We start from the raw sequence: 19304 nt of genomic DNA, 5'->3' as shown, positions 1-19304 counted from the left end.
ATTTAGGGCATAGATGCTAACAAGAAGAATGTCAACTGGAAAGAATATAAATTCTGTCAAATCACAAAGATTGAAAAGGAGTAAAGGACAGATTGCAATGATATTCAGTGCCTCCTATATAAGAGACCTTCCTGAACCACCATGGATAAATAGTTCTTTCCTTTGAGGCAATGCATCTAGTGGTGTCTTTATCCATTCCACAAAGATGTACAGTGCCCCTGGTGAGTCAAGCATTGTGCTGGATTTGGTAATGCAGCAGCAATTAAGACAGACCCAGGCCTTCACCCACAGGCATACACCCCAGCTAGAGAGAGGGCTACTGGATGGGCAATAGCAGGATACTTGTCAAGGGTCAGCGATGCTGGGAGCACATCCAGTCTGTAAGAGCTTCCTGACCTGCAGGCAGTGCTGGGGGGCTCCAGCACCTCTGCAGGAAGAGGCTGCTGCCTGACACCCCCATAGGATATGCAAGGAGGTCTGACCTCTGCCGTGGCTCAGGACACACTGTGAGGAAATATTCTCTGGGTTTATCAATGTGTAAAGCAAAAATTGTTCATTCTCAAGTGAAGGTTTTCTTTAAATAGTGCCTTCTAACCTTGCAAAATCTGATCTCAGTGGTGGAGTTATTGGTGGTGGTGGAGGTGGTGATGGTGATGGTGTTGGTGGAGGTGGAGGCAGTGGTAGTTCTGGTGGTAGAGGTGGTGAAGGTGATGGAGGTGTTGGTGGAGGTGGTGTTATTGGTGGTGCCGGTGGTGGTGGTGATGGTGGTGGTGGTAGAGGTGGTGAAGGTGTTGGTGGAGGTGGTGGTAATAGAGGTGGTATTGGTGTTGGTGGAGGTGGTGGTGGTAGAGGTGGAGGTGATGTTGTTGGTGGAGGAGGTGGTGGAGGAGGTGGTGGTGTTGGTGGAGGTGGTGGTGGAAGGGGTGGTGGTGGTGGAGGTGTTGGTGGTGGAGGTGTTGGTGGTGGTATTGGTGGTGGTGGTGGTGAAGGGGGTAGAGGTGGTGGAGGTGTTGTTGATGTTGGTGGTGGAGGGGGTAGAGGTGGTGGAGGTGTTGGTGGTGGTGGTGGTGGAGGAGGGGGTAGAGGTGGTGGAGGTGTTGGTGGTGATGGTGGTGGAAGAGGTGGTGGAGGTGGTGGTGGTGGAAGTAGTGGTGGTGGTGTTGGTGGAGGTGTTTGTGGTGGAGGTGGTAGGGTGGGATGTGGCCTCTGCCTTTGTGGAGACATTTAAAAGGACCTGGAAGGCTGTGCAGGCAGTGGGCATGCCTCGGTGCTGACAAAGCCATGAAGGAGTTTAGGGTGGTACTCTGTGAGACAGCCTGGGGCCCTTGTGCCCAAAGGGAGAGGCCTCTGTCAGCTGAAGATGGAGGGTGAGTATTAGTTTCCTATTTCTGTTATAACATAACCACAAATTTAGGACCTTGAAACAACACAAGTCTATTATCTTGCAGTTCTGGAGGTGAGAAGTCTGAAATGGGTCCCATTATACTAATCCCCCTGTCAACAGGCCCAAGTCCCTTCTGGAGACTCAAGGGAGAGTCTGCTCCTGGGCCTTTTCCAAGTCCCAGAAGCTTCCTCCATCCCTTGCTTGGGCCCATCCCCCCAGCTCAGTGCAGCAGCAGAGCATCTTTACATCTCTCTCGACTCTGGCTTGACCTCCTCTTCTGTCATCCTGTCTTCTCTGCCTCTGCTGCCTCCCTCTACCCTCTATAAGGAGTTCTGCCCCTGCCAGTGCACTGGGCCCACCCAGATAACCCATGATCACATCCCCATCTCAAGGCTCTTCACTCACCCTGTGCCTGCAAGGTTGCTTCCGCCATGTAATGCAGTGAACAGTGAACAGGTTGTGGGCTCCTTGGGAAGCTGTTAGGCCAACCACTATTAGGATTTCCAAGGACTCTTCCTTGTTAAGGAGAAAAGTGGCTGTTACCACACAGGCATTCATCAAATACCCACTCCTTTGGCCAGCCACTGAGCAGGGCACACACAGATGAGGGATCTCAGTCTTGCCTGCACAGAGCTTCATCTAGTAGAGGCGATGGGACCAGGATGCACACATTGTGCTATGTCATGACCAAGGACAGTGCTAAGGAGTTCAGGAAAAGGGAAAGTCACATCCACTTGGAGTTCCTCAGGTTGGGGTAGGTGCTGTGGTAGACATACTCATGTGGAGGAGTGGGAAGGCACTCCATCCAGCTGACAAAATAGAGACAGTTCATCATGTGGGGACAGCCTACAGGGGAGATGGTGGCATATGACCTGGACACTGAAGAACAGGTAAGCTATTAAGGAGAGAAACTGGTCAAGCAAAGCCTGGTGGTAAGGAATGCTTTGTTCTTGGGAGGAGTGAGTGGGTGTCTGGTTGGCAGAAGGGCCTACCTGGGTCCTACCACTTAGATCATGGCTTCTGCAGTGAGTAACCCTGTCCCTGGTTTAGACCATACCGTGCAGTTTCCGTACTGCTCCAGTCACCCAGCCCCAAGTAAGCTGTTTTCCTGGGTTAAGCTGCCCCTCTCTTGGCCTTTTGAACTCTCTTCATTTTCACTATTCTTCTCCCATTCTGTTCCCACTCTGCCACAATTTAGTCTTCTAAATCTCAAGTTTCTGGAACACTGTAGTCCTTCAGGTAGTTCTGCTTCTCGGTGAGATGCACTTCTGCAGTCAGCTGTTTGATTCCTGGGGAAGAGCCTATGCCATTGCTTGGCCAGCTTTGGTGAGAGGCACCGGGTGCGAGGGGGTGAGCAGAGCTCACACAGCTAAACCAGACACAGGCTTCCAGAAGGTACCATTCCTCCTTACTTGGTTCACCCTTAAGTGAGTGATGGTACAGTTCTCAAATCCAGCTTTTTCCAGGTCTTAATTTTTCAATGCAGATAAGTCAGCAGAATCAAAAAGGCTTGGATAGGCATCAGGATTTTTTTTAAAGGTGAGAATCTGTTTTTTAGAAATTTGAAATGCCTCAAAAATTACAAGTTCTACCTTTATCAATTTTCTCCTTTGTTAGACTAAACAGCCCAATTTTTCAAGTTTCTTGTTTCCTTGGAATTTATCTCCAGTGGTGCCGCAAAGCTAGCTTCAGGTTTTAATATGTTGGATCCCAGGGACAGCTTGACAGTTTCCTTACTGCTTATAACCTGAGTTCCCTACAGAAGCCTCCTCTGCACTGCAGTTTCTGCCAAGTGCTTGTCACGGCATTACTTATACTGGAAGAATTAAGGCATTGCATGTCATTTTCTATATTGGATGCCTTCATGTTATAGACGTATCTCCATGGAGAAATCCTGAGCATAAACTGAAAACAAATGCCTAGTAACCACAGAAGCTCAATCAGGGTATTGTTAAGAGGAGAAAGGCAGCTATTGTTAAGAGGAGAAAGTGTGGGCTCTGTTGCATGCATCATATTTTTTAAATGTTGGGAGAAATATGAGTTCACTACCTTTTTATTTTCCAAATCATATTTCAATTTCCTCCCCCAAAATACATTTGACACTTTTTAAATGGTCACATCTTTTTATAGATAAAATTCTTATTATTATTGTATCCTAACAATAAACTATTCACTAATGGGTAATAAGGGAACTATATCGTTCACTATTTTATCCATAGAGATAAAATTTTAGATTTATTTTTAGGTGATACCAGGTACCAAATATACAAATTGTATTAAGCATGTTGCATTTTAAGAAACATGTTTTTTTAATTAATGATGAACATAACAAAATATAAAATACACTTTAAAATGTGGCTTTGCTATGCCCCAAAGAAGAATAAATGACTTTAGAAAGATGAGGCTTTGTCCACATTCCAAAGGTTGGTTCACTGGGCTTCTGTTAAGCTAGAATGTTTAAGAATTCCCTCTCAGGCTTTGGAGGCCTTCCCCAGAAAGAAATTGTGATCAGAGTTAGCAAAACACTTTGGCCAACCTTTTGAGCCTGGGGGCATGAAGGGAGAGACTGCTGAGAGCCCGGAGGGCCTCAGAGGAAGGAATTCGGAAGCACATCTAGACAGGCTCCTCGCGGGGGGGACTCTCTAATGGTTGTTCCTCTGCATGTGACACAGGATAGAAATTAAGAGGAAGTGTTGAAAATTCTAATAGCAATTTGAAAGAGTAATCATGTTCCCATTGAACCTTATAATACTACATTCTATTTTTATTTATTTATTATTACTATTATTATACATGTATCTTAAAATGTTATATTTCTAGTAATTAATTTTTACTGTAATATATTAAAGTATTGGTCCATTGCAGATTGGAAATTTTTTTAAAGGTCCTTCACTGCCGATAATTTTAGAAGCACTGGCTGAAAGAAGACTGAACTATGAAAATAAATCCATTGCTCAGGAGTGCAGCCTTAGCAGAACTGGATTTAGAGCATAAAAGTTGAAACTATCCTCAGTTTGTGTATTAGATTCATCCTGAGAAGTTCAAGGCATCACGTGGAGAGGTCAGATTAATTTTAAGGTATCTTTCTACCCTGAGTGTGGTTAATTCATACATTTAACAAATATCCATTGTTAAGTGTTCCAGGTGCTTAAAATATACTAGTGAATAAAACAGCAAAAATGGAGTTTATGTTTGAGTGGGAGGAGATGAAGAATAAACAATAAATATAAGTGAGCATATTACATAAATGTAGAGCAGTAAGTAAAATAGAAATATATTCAAGTCAGTTGTGTCAGAGTGCTAGAGTTGTCTGGTGGTAGTGGTGGTGGTGGTGGTGGTGGTGTGTGTGTGTGTGTGTGTTTGCAATCATGTGCACGAGAGAGAAAGAGAGAGAGAGAGAGAGATGATTTAAAATACTGTTGCCTGACTAGGTGATGGCGCAGTGGATAGAGTGTTGGCCTGGGACATTGAGGAACCTGGTTTGAAACCCCGAGGTCGCCGGCTTGAGCACAAGCTCATCTAGCTTGAGCAAGGGGTCATTGGCTCAGCTGGTGCCTCCCTCACCCCATCAAGGCATGTATGAGAAGTAATCAATGAACATCTAAAGTGCTGCAACTAAGAATTGATGCTTCTCATCTCTTTCCCTTCTTGTCTGTCTTTCCATCTGTCTATATCCGTCTCTATTGTGATGAAAAAATACTATAATAAAGGAAAGTTTCATTGAGAAGGTGACATTTGAATAAAAGTTTGAAGATCATGAGGAGTGGAAGAGGAAAAATGACGACAGAGTAGGCAGATGTTACAACTCCCACCTCCCTGAAGTGGATTAAAACTTAACTTAGGAACAATCATCTTGAAAAACCAAGTCTGGACTAAACTAAAAGGAATCTATAACTATGCATCACCGAAGAAACCACACTGAGCTGGTAGGGAAGGCAGAGATGCAGAAAAGGCTGGGGGTAAAGCGGGGGGGGGGGGGGGTAAAGCAGGCAGAAAAGGCTGCCCTGCTCCCAGGAGTGAGCGGCGGCCCGGGGGGTCTCTCACAGCAGGGTAGGTTGCCCGGAGAGTTGTGGACCCTCAGCCCTAGGACCGGAGTCCCAGCCTGGAGACCCAGAGACTCTAGTCAGGCTTACGGACTGCAGTTAGCTGAAAGAAGAGCCAGATTATTGTTTGTGAGAAGGAGACAGAACTCTCAGACCCAGGCTCCATCTTAAAGGAACCACACAGAAAACCTCATTCACAGGCACTTATCCAGGACTCCAGGAGCAGGGAGGGAGCACCAAGGGGCTGGAGTAGTGAGAAGAGAGTAGTCTCAGGGACACAGGGAGAGACTGAGGGGGACAGCCACACTAACCTCTGTACTGGGTCACTCCGCAAACTTAAAGTGACCATTTTTCCTGGGAGAACCAAGCCAGGAAAAGGAAGCAATTACCCCGCCCACCAGAGGTTTTCCTGCTCCAGTCAGTGCAAACAGATGCTTAGAAGCAGAGGGTGCATCTGGGAAACAGGTTTTCAGTGCTGAGGTCTAGGCTACACCGCCCCCCCTCCAAAGCTGCTGAGTACACTCTGAAGGGTGGGAGGGCCGAGCTGTGGCAGCAGCCATGGGGCTTGGCTTACACAGCAGCAGGGGGCAGAGCCCAGTGCCCAGTGAGGCAGCCCACGCTGCAGCAGCGGTGGGTGGAGACAGTAGAGACACCTGCATGCCACCAGGGGGTAAAGCGGGGGGGCACTCAGCCACGGTAAGGGGCAGAGCCCAAAGTGGCCACACGTGCCCCCATGGGTGGCAGAGCATGGAGAAGCAGCCCATGTGCTCACAGCTGGCAGAGTCTGGAGAAGCAGTGCATGTACCCACAGAGTGCAGAGCAAGGTGAGAAGTCCCCTGTGCCCGCGAGGCAGCCCTAGCTGTAGCCCACAAGCCTGCACACCCAGCAATGCCAGTGCCCAAGTGCCCGAGGAGGAGATGGCAGCAGAGGCTGGCGGAAAGACCACACCCCGGGAATAAAGAGGCCACGGACACTGGCCAAGAGTAAATAAAAGCCAGCCTAGAAGTGCAGCTAATATTTACAATGGCACCAGGGCCCAGAAGAGGCAGCCACAAATTTTGGATTGCCTATAGCTCCAAGAAGGTTGCTAACGGTCAGTCATAAGCAGTGACCCCCACTGGTCTGTGCCAAGTTCTGACCAGGAAAGTCCAGGGCTGGTATAACCAGCAGCCAGATATGAAGAGCATCAGCTCAGATGTAACAATCCTAGTTAGAGTGCTATGTTAAGGAAAGGCTTCTCACACATGACCCAGCTAAGGCATAGAAAATGCTGACATAAATAGCATAAAGAGGGCCAGAACAGGGGTGGCGCAGTGGTTAGAGCATCAGACTGGGATGCAGAGGACCCAGGTTCAAGACCTTGAGGTTTCTAGCTTGAGCATGGGCTCATCTGGTTTGAGCAAAGTTCATCAGCTTGGACCCAAGGTCGCTGGCTTGAGCAAGGGGTTACTCAGTCTGCTGAAGGCCCATGGTCAAGGCACATATGAGAAAACAATCAATGAACAACTAAGGTGTCACAAAGAAAAACTGATAATTGATCCTTCTCATCTCTCTGTTTCTGTCTGTCTATCCCTATCTATCCCTCTCTCTGACTCTCTCTTTGTCTCTGAAAAAAAATAAAAGCATAAAGAGCAGTAGCAGCAGACAAGTAGCCCGCAGCAATTACAAATAATAGCTGAGGCCAACACAAGAAGACCCAGAAACTACACAACTAAAAGCTGGAGGCAGACACACCAACCCTATACTCAGGAAGCTACACAAACAACACATCCAAAGGAGCAGTCTATACAGAGACAAAATGAGAAGACAGAGAAAAGCAATTCAAATGAATCAACAAGAGAAATCCCCAGAAAAAGAACTGAATGAGATGGAAATAACCAAGATACTGGTTGCAGAGTTTAGAATAATGATATTAGGAGGTTCAAGGATCTTAAAGCAACAATAGATGGACATAATGAGCACCTAAACAAAGAGATAACAAGCATCAAAAAGTCCATTGAAATCATAAAAAAATCAGGCAGAAATGACAAACACAATATCAGAAATGAAGACTACACTAGAAGGAATTAAAAGCAGGCTAGATGAAGCAGAGGATCAAATCACAGAAGCAGAATAGCAAAAAGAAGAGAAGATCAAAAAGTCTGAGGAAACTCTAAGAGAGCTCTGTGACAATGTGAAGAGAAACAACATCTGCATAATAGAAGTTCTTGAAGGAGAAGAGAAAGAACAAGGGACAGAGAACCTGATTAAAGAAATCATACTGAAAACTTTCCTAAATTTATGAACAAAAAAGTCACAAAAGTTCAAGAAGCACAGAGAATCCCATTGAAGAGGAACCTAAAGAGACCTACAGCCAGACACATCATAATTAAAATACCAAAGCTAAGAGATAAAGAAAGAATACTAAAAACTGCAAGAGAAAAGCAGTCAATCACCTACAAAGGTGCCCCCATGAGGATGACTTCCGACTTTTCAACAGAAATATTTGAGGCCAGAAGGGAATGGCAAGAAATATTCAAAGTAATGCAGAACAAGAACCTACAACCAAGATTTCTTTATCCACCAAGGCTATCATTTAATATTGAAGGAGAAATAAAAAGCTCCCCCCAAAAAAACAAACTCAAGGAATTCATTACAACCAAACCAATACTGCAAGAAATGTTAAGGGACCTATTTAAAACAGAACAAAAGGGGCAAAGAGGCCTGACCTGTGGTGGTGCAGTGGGATAAAGCGTCAACCTGGAACACTGAGGTTGCTGGTTTGAAACTTTGGGCTTGTCTGGTCAAGGCACATATGGGAGTTGATGCTTCCTGCTCCTCCCCCTTCTCTCTCTCTCTCCCTTCTCTCTAAAAATCAATAAATAAAATATTTTTTTAAAAGGGGGCAAAAATCTAGTAAAAGAGGAAAGTAGATTTAAAGAATAAAATGGCAGTAAACAACTATATATCAATAATAATCTTAAATGTAAATAGATTAAATGTTTTAATCAAAAGTCATAAGGTAGCTGTGTGGATAAGAAAACAAGACCTGCACAAATGCTGTCTATAAGAGACCTACCTCAAAAAAAAAAAGATAAACATAAAAGGATGGAAAACAATATTTCATGCAAATGGAAATGGAAAAATAGCTGGGTTAGCAATACTTATTTCTGACAAAATAGACTTTAAATCAAAAGCTATAATAAGGAATAAAGAAGGTCACAACATAATAATAAAGGGAGCAATCCAACAGGAAGACATAACCATCATAAATATCTATGCACCTAATATAAAAGCACCTAAATATATAAAGCAGACTTTGATGGATAAAAAGGGCGAGATCAACAGCAATACTATAATTGTAGGAGATTTCAATACCCCAGTAACATCTCTAGATAGATCCTCAAAACAGAAAATTAACCAAAAAAAAAGGCAGCCCTAAAGAACACACTAGATCAACTTGATAAAGATATCTTTAGAACTTTTCACCCTATAGCAGCAGAATATACATTCTTTACAAGTGCTCATGGTACATTCTGTAGGATAGACCATATGTTAGGACACAAAATGATTCTCAATAAATTTAAGAAATTGAAATCTTATCAAGCATCTTCCCTGATCACAATGGCATGAAACTAATAATCAACTACAATAGAAAAACCAAAAAACATTCAAACACTTGGAAACTAAATAGCATGCTATTAAATAATGACTAGGTTAACAATGAGATCAAGGAAAAAATAAAAAATTTTCTTGAAACAAATGAAAATGAACATACAACTCCAAATTTATGGTACACAGCAAAGTAGTCCTGAGAGGTAAGTTCATATAGCATTACCGGCATATTGTAAGAAGCAAGAAAAAGCTCAAATAAACAACTTAATGCTGCATCTAAATGAACTAGAAAAAGAACAGCAAGTAAAACCCAGAGGAAGTAGAAGAAAGGAAATAATAAAGATCAGAGCTCAAATAAATGACATAGAGGCTAAAAAAACAATACCGAGGATCAAAGAAACCATGAGCTGGTTCTTTGAAAAGGTAAACAAGATTGATGAACCTTTAATTAGACTCATCAAAAAAAGAGAGAGAGGAATAAATAAATTAAATTAAAATGAGAGTGGAGAAGTAACAACTGACACAGCAGAAATACAAAGGATTGTAAGAAAATACTATGAAGAACTGTTACAGACTATTACAACAAATGAGATTGAAACAGTTATGAAAAAACTCCCAACAAACAAAAGCCCTGGGCCAGATGGCTTCACAGGCGAATTCTACCAAATATTCAAAGAAGAACTAACTCCTATCCTTCTCAAGCTGTTTCAAAAAATTCAAGAAGAGGGAAGACTTCCAAGTTCCTTTTATGAGGTGAGCATAATTCTCATTCCAAAACCAGGCAAAGACAATAAATACAAAGAAAGAAAAGTATAGGCCAATATTCCTGATGAATTTAGATGCTAAAATTCTCAACAAATATTAGCAAACCGGATGCAGCAATAGATGAAAAAAATACATCATGATCAAGTGGGATTTATTCTGGGAAGGCAAGGCTGATACAAAATTCACAAATCAATCAATGTGATTCATTACATAAACAAAAGGAAGGAGAAAAACCAAATGATAATATCAATAGATCCAAAAGAAGCATTTGATAAAATCCAGCACCCATTTATGATCAAAATTCTCAGCAAAATGGGAATACAGGGAACATATCTCAACATGATAAAGGCCATCTATGACAAACCCACAGCCAACATCATAATCAATGGACAAAAATTAAGAGCAATCCCCTTAAGATCAGGAACCAAACAGGGGTGCCCCCTTTCACCACTTTTATTTAACATAGTTCTGAAGTCCTAGCCAGAGCAATCAGAGAAGAAGAAATAAAAGGCATCCATATTGGAGAAGAAGAAGTAAAACTATAATTCTTTGGTGATGATATGATACTGTAGATAGAAAACCCTAAAGTCTCAGTCAAAAAACTACAGGACCTGATAAATAAATTCAGCAAGATAACAGGATATAAAATTAATATTCAGAAATCAGAATACACCAACAATGAACTGTCTGAAACAGAAATCAAGAAAAGAGTCCCCTTCACTATTGCAACAGCAACAAAAAATTGTACCTAGGAGTAAATTTAACCAAGAAGGTTAAAACTTATACTCGGAAAATTATAAAACATTGATAAAAGAAATCAAGGAAGATACAAACAAGTGGAAGCATATACCGTGTTCATGGGTAGAAAGAATAAACATTATAAAATATTTATATTACCCAAAGCAATTTATAAATTCTATGTAGGCCCTGGCCGGTTGGCTCAGTGGTAGAGCGTCAGCCTGGCGTGCAGGAGTCCAGGGTTCGATTCCCGGACAGGGCACACAGGAGAGGCGCCCATTTGCTTCTCCACAACTCCCCCTCTCCTTCCTCTCTGTCTCTGTCTTCCCCTCCTGCAGCGAGGCTCCATTGGAGCAAAGATGGCCCGGGCGCTGGGGATGGCTCTGTGGCCTCTGCCTCAGGCGCTAGAATGGCTCTGGACACAACAGAGCGATGCCCCAGAGGGGCATAGCGTCGCCCCCTGGTAGGCATGCCGGGTGGATCCCGGTCGGGCGCATGCGGGAGTCTGTCTGACTGCCTCCCCATTTCCAGCTTTGGAAAAATGAGAAAAAAAAAATTCAATGTAATTCTTATTAAAATACCAGTGACTTACTTCAAAGATATAGAACACATATTCCAGAAATGTATATGGAACCAAAAAAGAACACGAATAGCCTCAGCAATCTTGAAAAGGAAGAATAAAGTGGGAGGTATCACACTTCCCATATCAAGTTATACTACAAGGCCATTGTACTCAAAACAGCCTGGTACTGGCATAAGAACAGGCATATAGATCAATGGAACAGAACAGAGAACCCAGAAATAAACCCACACCTTTATGGACAACTGATAGTTGACAAAGGAGGTACGACAGTCTCTTTAACACATGGTGTTGGGAAATTTGGACAGCTACCTGCAAAAAAATAAAACTAGACCACTAACTTACACCATTCACAAAAATAAACTCAAAATGGATAAAAAACTTAAATGAATGTTGTAAAACCTTAATCATCTTAGAAGAAAACATACGCAGGAAGCTCTCTGACATCTCTCGCAGCAATATATTCGCTGATTTACCTCCACGGGCAAGTGAAACAAAGGACAGGATAAACAAATGGGACTATTTCAAACTAAAAAGCTTTTGCACAGCTAAAAACACCATGAACAGAATAAAAAGACAAACCACACAATGGGAGAACATATTCAACAATACATCTGATAAGGGGTTAATAAGCAAAATTTATAAAGAACTTGTAAAACTCAATACCAGAAAGATAAACAGTCCAATCAAAAATGGGATAAAGTAATGAATAGGCATTTCTCCAAACAAAACATACAGATGGCCAATAGGTTGATGCAAATATGTTCAACATCACTAATTATTAAAGAAATGCAAATTAAAACCACAATGAAATATCACCTCACACCAGTCAGAATGGCGCTCATTAACAAAACAACCCATAACAAGTGCTGGCGAGGATGTGGAGAAAAGGGAACTCTCCTGCACTGCTGGTGGGGATGCAGACTGGTGCAGCCACTGTAGAAATCAGTATGGAGATTCCTCAAAAAATTAAAAATGGATCTGCCTTTTAACCCAGCCATCTCACTTTTAGGAATATATCCTAAGAGGACCCGATCACTGATTCAAAAGAAGAAATGCACCCTCATGTTTATGACAGCATCATTCACAATAGCCAAAATCTGGAAACAGCCCAAGTGTCCATTAGTGGAATAGTGAATTAAAAAGCAGTGGTACAAATACACAATGGAATACTACGGGGCCATGAAAAAAGGGAAATCTTAGTTTTCGCTACAATATGGATGGGCCTAGAAACTATTATGCTAAGTGAAATAAGCCAGGCAGAGAAAGAAAAATATCATATGACCTCACTCATTTGAGGAATCCAATGAACAATGTGAACTGAGGAATGGAATAGAGACAGAGGCATGATCAAAGGGACCAGAGGGAAAGTGGACAGAGGGAAAGGGGATGAGAGGATGGGATCAGAGAAGGGAAAGAGATTTGTGAAATTATATACACATAACACAGCGTTATAGAGAGCAGGAAAGCAAATCTTGGAGGGAAGGGGGAAGGGGGATGTTGAGTAGAACATGGGGATGGAGGGGATGTACTCGGTGGGTCACTTGAATCTATGTAAACACAAATAAGTCAATAAAAAATTTAAAAAAGATCATGAGGGGTTAGTCTCATGGCTTTATGAGGAAAAATGGTCCAAGTTGATGGAAGAACTTGTGCAATACCCTGGGGTAAGGTAGCTGGACTGATGGATGACAGAGCAGCAAGGAGTAGTAGAGCAGAGAGGTCAAGGGGAGGTGATGGGGGACGAGGTCAGAGAGGGGAGGAGATTCCGGATCATTTAGGGCAACAATCAGGACTTTTTCTTTTACTCTAAGTAAAATAGAAAACCATAGGCACAGAACCTTGAGTGTAGGGGTGGCGTGCTTTGTCCTTGCATGAGGCCATGCTAATCTTCTCTGCACCATTCCCATTTTAGTGCCTGTGCTGCCGAAGCCAGTACTAGGAGAGGCATGCTGCAAAGGGGCCCCTCAGTATGCCGAGCTCAGAATCCCGTGGTGGGGGCCGGTTAGGAGGCTATTCCAGGGGACGGAGGGTGACGGCTTGGTTGAGGGTGGTGGAGGAGAGGGGGTGTGAAGTGGGAGGCTCTAGTCATATTTTTATGGTAGAACTAACAGGATGTCCTGACCTATGGGGATGCAGTATATAAGAGAAGAAAAAAGAACGTTTTGGTCTCAAATATATTTTTCTACCATTTTAACTTCAGAGCATACTTCCTCTGAGAAACGTCCTTGAATTCAAACACTGGACGTGGCCCCTTTGGGACAGAGGCTGTCTCTCAGCATAACTAACTTCATCATAAGACATGATTCCCAGCCTGGGCTCTAAATAAATGTTTTATAGCATAAAAAAGATATTATCCTTTTACTTACACACAAGATTCATGCATGTGATTCTCTCTGCATCCTTTGAGATGACAATCAGCAAATAACCCCAGCATTGTATTATCACTAATTATCTCTTAAGTGTCTACATCAGTATCTATATAATATTTATTCTTATTCGGTAGGTTTAATTCCCAGTGGGAGTGTAAGCACTTGAAGCTGCTGTATTGGTTAAGTTATTATTTCTGACTTTTATTGAAATTCCCAGCTCAAGGCTGCACAAGGAGATGCTTCTTTAGGAACATGTCTATCATTCAAGGTCTGGGTCCTCGTGGCAGCTCGATGGCACCAGAAGACCCCTAAGCACTGTCTGTTGCAGGGGTGACCGGGTTACTGGTTATCAGACATGCAAACCAGAGAGCTACAACTACGCCCCTTCTGAAATCTAACCTCCAATGGGACCTGACATCTGGCCTCTTCAAAAATCTGCCTTTCCCCACAGGCCTGACACCGGCAGGCTGTTGCATGTAGCACCTGAGCATCCTCTGCTTTAAAAACAATCCTATCTGGAGAGATAAAGACACCAGTCACTGGTGGAGTTGCGCCAGACCACGCACTAAGTCCATCACACAAGTGAACGCACGGGTTCCAGCCCCGCACCTGTGAACCTGATTTACATCCCAAGGGAAAGAGCGGTGAGCAGCCTCTGAGTTTAAGCCACTTGCCTAGGGTCATCCAGCCAGTTGACACAGCCAGGGTTTAAACTCAGATGGTTTGCTCCAAAGTCCTTTGATGTTTACCATCTCACTACTCTGCTGCCTAACATAACCCAAGCTTGCCAGCCTGGAGTCACATCTTGTCCTCTGAAGCTTCAACATGCCCTTCAGGAAACACCCCGGTAAGGGCTGTCTCTTCCAATTTCTATAGTTTACCAATCCTGGCATTCATCTTGACTGGGTTGAACTTTGGTCAGCTCATTGTCAGCCAAATCTTCAAATTAGGCAGCCAATGAGTAAAATACAAAAACTATCCTGTCGGAATCAGATGGGAATAAAAATACAGGCCAGGGATTCTACCATAATTGATGAGTAGGCGGTCCAGGTCCCTCGACAGTATTTTAACGGTCTCTTATTGACACTGGACACAGAGCTTCCCTCTGGTAGGAGACAAGAGCAGCGCCCCCTGAGTGGACCAGCAATCACCACAAACTACCTTTTGGGTTTTCAGAGAGAAGGATGGATTTACAAGAGCCAAGACAAAACAAAACTATTCACAGCACCTCAGCACCCGAAACGGAATACTGCTTGGCAATGGTACAGAGAGTACAATAAATATTACATCAGCTAAACTCAATTCAATTGATCATGGGACTCAAAGTGGGAAATGAAATAGAATTGATTGACATGGGCTTGCTTGTCTCTTCTGTTCACCCTCCACCTACATCTGTCCTTCCCTTTACCTATCCTTCCCACCTGCTCAGCCCTTAACGCCAGAGTGCTGTGAGCCCACTCATCCAAGGAAGCCGCAGGGGAAACACGTGGGCCTTGTGAGCACAGAGGCTTCAAGCTTTTGCCTCCTCTTACCCTGGAAGCAAGGATCATCAGGAGAGAAGGATACAGAGCAGATATGGGGCAAGAACTCACAGATTCTGATGGGAGGGAGATCGAGGCAGAAGGGAGAGGAAGAATTCAGAGGGAGCGAATGTAGAGGAGAACGAGGTGGAAACTGAGAGGAGGAGTGATGGAATGAGCTGAAGGGAAGGACCCCAGCAACAGCCCAGGAAGGCTCTCCCAAATAACTTGTCCAAACAACACTGCTATGCCTTCCTACTTTCTTAAACCCTTAGAGAATTTAGAAATTTATAATAGGTATCAAAACAGATATCTGGGAGGTCTTCTTAATTTATTTACTGAGCCCAAGTGGGACGGAGCTCCATCTGCTTTGAGTCCCATTGTCTTCCTTTACAGAACCACTACCAGGTACCTGACCCCATCTGTGTACACATCTGCCCCCCTCCCCCAGAGTAAGACTATCAGGGGTGGGTACTGTCTCCACTAGGACTTTATAGTACTTGATCTTCATGTAATTCCTGCCTCATGGCAGGTACTGAATAAATTTAAAACTTAAGTACAATAGCAGCCTAATCATTGACAGACACAAGAATACAGCCTTTGTGACTATATGTATAGAAAGTTCCCAAGCAGGCAAATTAAATCTGGGGACAGGAGTCAGGATTATTTTTGTATAAGAGTACTAAATGGAGGTGGGGGGTGGTCCCTGAGGAGTGGTGATGTCTGTTGCTTGATCTGAGTGTTACACATATGGATCTCCACACTCTTCTGTGCATATTTATGTATGCTTCAATGAAAAGTTTACTAAAAGGAAAAATCAAATAATTTACTACTACAGTCAGAAAACCTATCAAGAGATTCAGGTGAATGAGAGATTCTAATTATACAAAAAGCTTCTTCTCCCCTTCTTTTCTTTTGCTGAGTATAAATTAAAATAACTTGCAAATTATGTGACAAGTCTCACCAGCACTTCCTAAACATAATTACTCACCACCATATCTTATTTCACTGCTGATCAATCATTGATCCTTAACAGCTCAACCAAAAGAAATGCATCCATCTGATATACAAATTACAATTTAATTAAGGACCTCTATAGCACCATGTTCTATGTTATTGATTCCCCAAAATATCGTTACACTGGAGGTAAACAAAAGGACTTTTCTAATCAGTGAGCTTTCAGGATGTCAGACACCGAAAAGTGGATTGTGCCTCTGATTAATTGACTTTAATAATAATAATATTTATATGGAGACCTTGCCAAGGCATTCAGGGAGCTGTAACGCAACTCATAATCCATGATTACAGTATCACACAAGCAATATATAACAAGCCTCCCCACTCGAGTAAAACAAAGGGAGGAGATGGATGGGCTGGGGTGTGGAGGTGCGGGAGGGGAGCCGCTGCGGATCCGTTGTGGAGAGGGTGATGAATGATTCATTAGGGCAAGAGGGGAGTTTCCTGGGACTGGGGGGTGTGATTTAACAGAGTTGAATTGAAATAGTGGCCTGTGGGGAGTGGTTCCAGCCCCGCGGAGAGGCGAGCACTTCCTCCACTGCCTGCCTGATGGAGGAACACAGATAATAACCACATCTTTCCTGCCAGCTCCATCCTACCTGTGAGAATTTTTCATAATGATCTGACCAGCAGAAAGAAGTTAAGGAAAAATTTATAAATTAATTCTCACTTCTTGACATTGGCAAAAGGTAGTTTTCTTTTTATCAGCTCTTATTAGCAAAGTCCTGGAAAATATAAACATGTGAAACTGACTGTGAAGGTGCACAAGTGTGGAAGTTCCGAGAGAGGAGTGGTAGAAATCGAGATTTTGGTGTGATTGGTTACTCTGCCCTTCCCCTCAGAGCCTCCCCAACCCCACCTGCACCACTTCCCCGACCTGCTCACCCTGCCTACCCCTGGCTGGCCCTCTGCCTGTCACATGACCTATGATTGGTTACTCTGCCCTTCCCCTCAGAGCCCTCCCCAACCCCACCTGCACCACTTCCCCGGCCTGCTCACCCTGCCCACCCCTGGCTGGCCCTCTGCCTGTCGCATGACCTATGATCACCATGTCCCCCCTACTAGTCCTTTTAATTCTTTATTTTCTATTTTTGTACCTTGCAACCAATGCGTGAACACTGTAAAAAAATGTGGAAAGCAGAGAAATATGTAAGGTGTAAGAAAAAATTATCCCTAGTCCAATCACCCAAAGGCAACTACTTTTGAGATTTTAAAAAATATTGTATTTGTGTGTGTGTATGTGTGTGTAATAGAGATAAGTGTCTCCATGGATATGTACCAGAGTGTTATTAGCGGTTATTTCTAGGTGGTGGAATGATTGTTGATACTCACTTTTATCTTTATATCTTTATGTAATATAGGAAAAAAATTACATATGGATATCTATTAGTTAAAATCAGAGAAAAAGCAATAAAGTAAAAAGAGTCAAGTAAGTCTTTTTTTTTTAACTTTACCACCCAGTATTAAACATTACCTCAATTACTTTTTTTTGATGGAATGATACAACAAAATATGACTTTCAGAAAGATTATACTGAAGAGGCTAAAACATTTTCGAACCAGAAAATTCCTCCACTCTAGGTTACAATTTAACTTGTATTTAGTTGGCCAACTAATTAACAAGGAAAGAAAGATACACTGTAGGAAAAGTTAAAGTAATTAACAAAACACACAACTGATGAGATGGAAGAGTAAAAATGACAAGGGGCCTTACTAGTCAGGTGATATATGTAGTTAAACAGAGGCTGACACTAAGGGAAGTTTCTTCTACCCAGAGCTGGAGTAGGGAATTCCCTGTGTCAATTAATTTCACCTAATCCCTGGGTAAATCAAATAAAATCTTTATCTTATGCTGGGTACAATGACTAATATATACCCAATAGACTAGATGTTGTCTGTAATGAAATAACTTTTTCAAACCTCTCTTTTGTGTTATTCTTATCTAGGTTGGCTTATGTCATCCTGTGTCTTTATTTGATGACATTTCAAAGAGGTTGTGGCTGGGGAGGGGGGAGCCAGAGTTTACCAGGAATCCTTGGGCAATGAGTGATTGATTAGTGGGTGAGGAGTCAAGTGAGAGCTGGTGCCCAGGATGGAATAAAAGAGCCTCTATTATTCAGAGAGCACAAGAGAAAGATAGGGAGAAACTGCATGGAAGGCTGCCATAAGTCTAACAGAAGAGCAACTTTCTGGGAGAGCAAGCCAACATGAAGGCAAAGAAGGCAACAGTATTCTACTTACTGAGCAAAAAAATTGACACTAGGGAGGACAGAGGATAAAAAACGGGTCTAGAGAAAGGCCTGTTGCCAAGCATTCACACTGTATGTGTTTTGCTTTTGTGGGAGTATTTCTCCTTCAGTGCGGGCCCCTCTCTTGATTGCTGGTTACATAATCACCAATTTTATACGCTGTCATGTTCAAAATGAGGGGATTTTTTAAAGCCTATAACTGATGCTACAATATTGCGGAGTCTTATCTCTTCACAGGTTTATATTTACCTGCAGTACACAACATCTGAGACTATTACAAGAGAAAGAAAACCGGAATAAATATAAGCCTTAGTCACTCAAAGCAAAGCTGAGTCAAAGCTGGGGTTATCCGGCCACTAACTCAAGTCCAATTCTTGGATTACTTCAGTACGAGAAGATTGTTTTTGAACCATGTGTATCAAACCATCACTAAATTGTGGAATCAGTTGGATGAATCAAGTTGCAATGTATATTTTTTTCTGAGTCAGGGTCAAAGAGCAAGTTTCAAAGCTACTGTCACAGAGTACATTCTTGAATAATAGCAACTTAAAGGTTAAAAAATGAAAGCATTAAAATTCCAATTCTCCAGAAAAGTATCCTTGAATATAACAATTTTCCACAAGAATTTTGTAGCAGGGAGAGCCCAGGAGTGAGTTGCTTCAAACCAAACAAACAAGGACATCCTCAGAACTGCATCTGGCTGGCAGGTGACACCTCTCAGTGAAACGAGTAAGGTGAAACTGTGTGGGAGTGGGTATTTAACTCAAGACATGTCACTTTTCAAGCCCAGACATGTTCCATCTACATATGTTCACCTTTTGGGAATTTAAGAAAATACATGGAAAGCCAGAAGATCAGTAAGTTCAAAATACTAGATAAGAAAAATATCACTTGTATTCATTTTGGATTATGCTGCTTGAGTTTTCTTTCTAGATTTACTTCACTATCTATATTTTCTATATAGTGTATTAAAGTGAATTTCCTTCTTTGAGCATAGAATCTCTGAGAGTGGAGGAAGGTGGGTGACGTAGAAGCAAACTGAG

General features: G+C 42.6%; 1 protein-coding gene across 1 annotated transcript; it reads right to left on the bottom strand.

Annotated features, from left to right (window-relative positions):
* Window positions 1-576: 576 nt before the first annotated feature.
* LOC136310762 (uncharacterized) lies at window positions 577-1224 on the bottom strand. The gene has a single exon (XM_066239673.1). The coding sequence runs from the start codon at window positions 1222-1224 to the stop codon at window positions 577-579; it is 648 nt and encodes a 215-aa protein (XP_066095770.1).
* Window positions 1225-19304: the final 18080 nt, after the last annotated feature.

The sequence above is a fragment of the Saccopteryx bilineata genome, chromosome 7 (genome assembly GCF_036850765.1).
Source record: "Saccopteryx bilineata isolate mSacBil1 chromosome 7, mSacBil1_pri_phased_curated, whole genome shotgun sequence".
NCBI lineage: Eukaryota > Metazoa > Chordata > Mammalia > Chiroptera > Emballonuridae > Saccopteryx > Saccopteryx bilineata.
The sequence above is the reverse complement of the archived record's forward strand: the minus strand, read 5'-3'. Positions and strand labels throughout refer to the sequence as shown.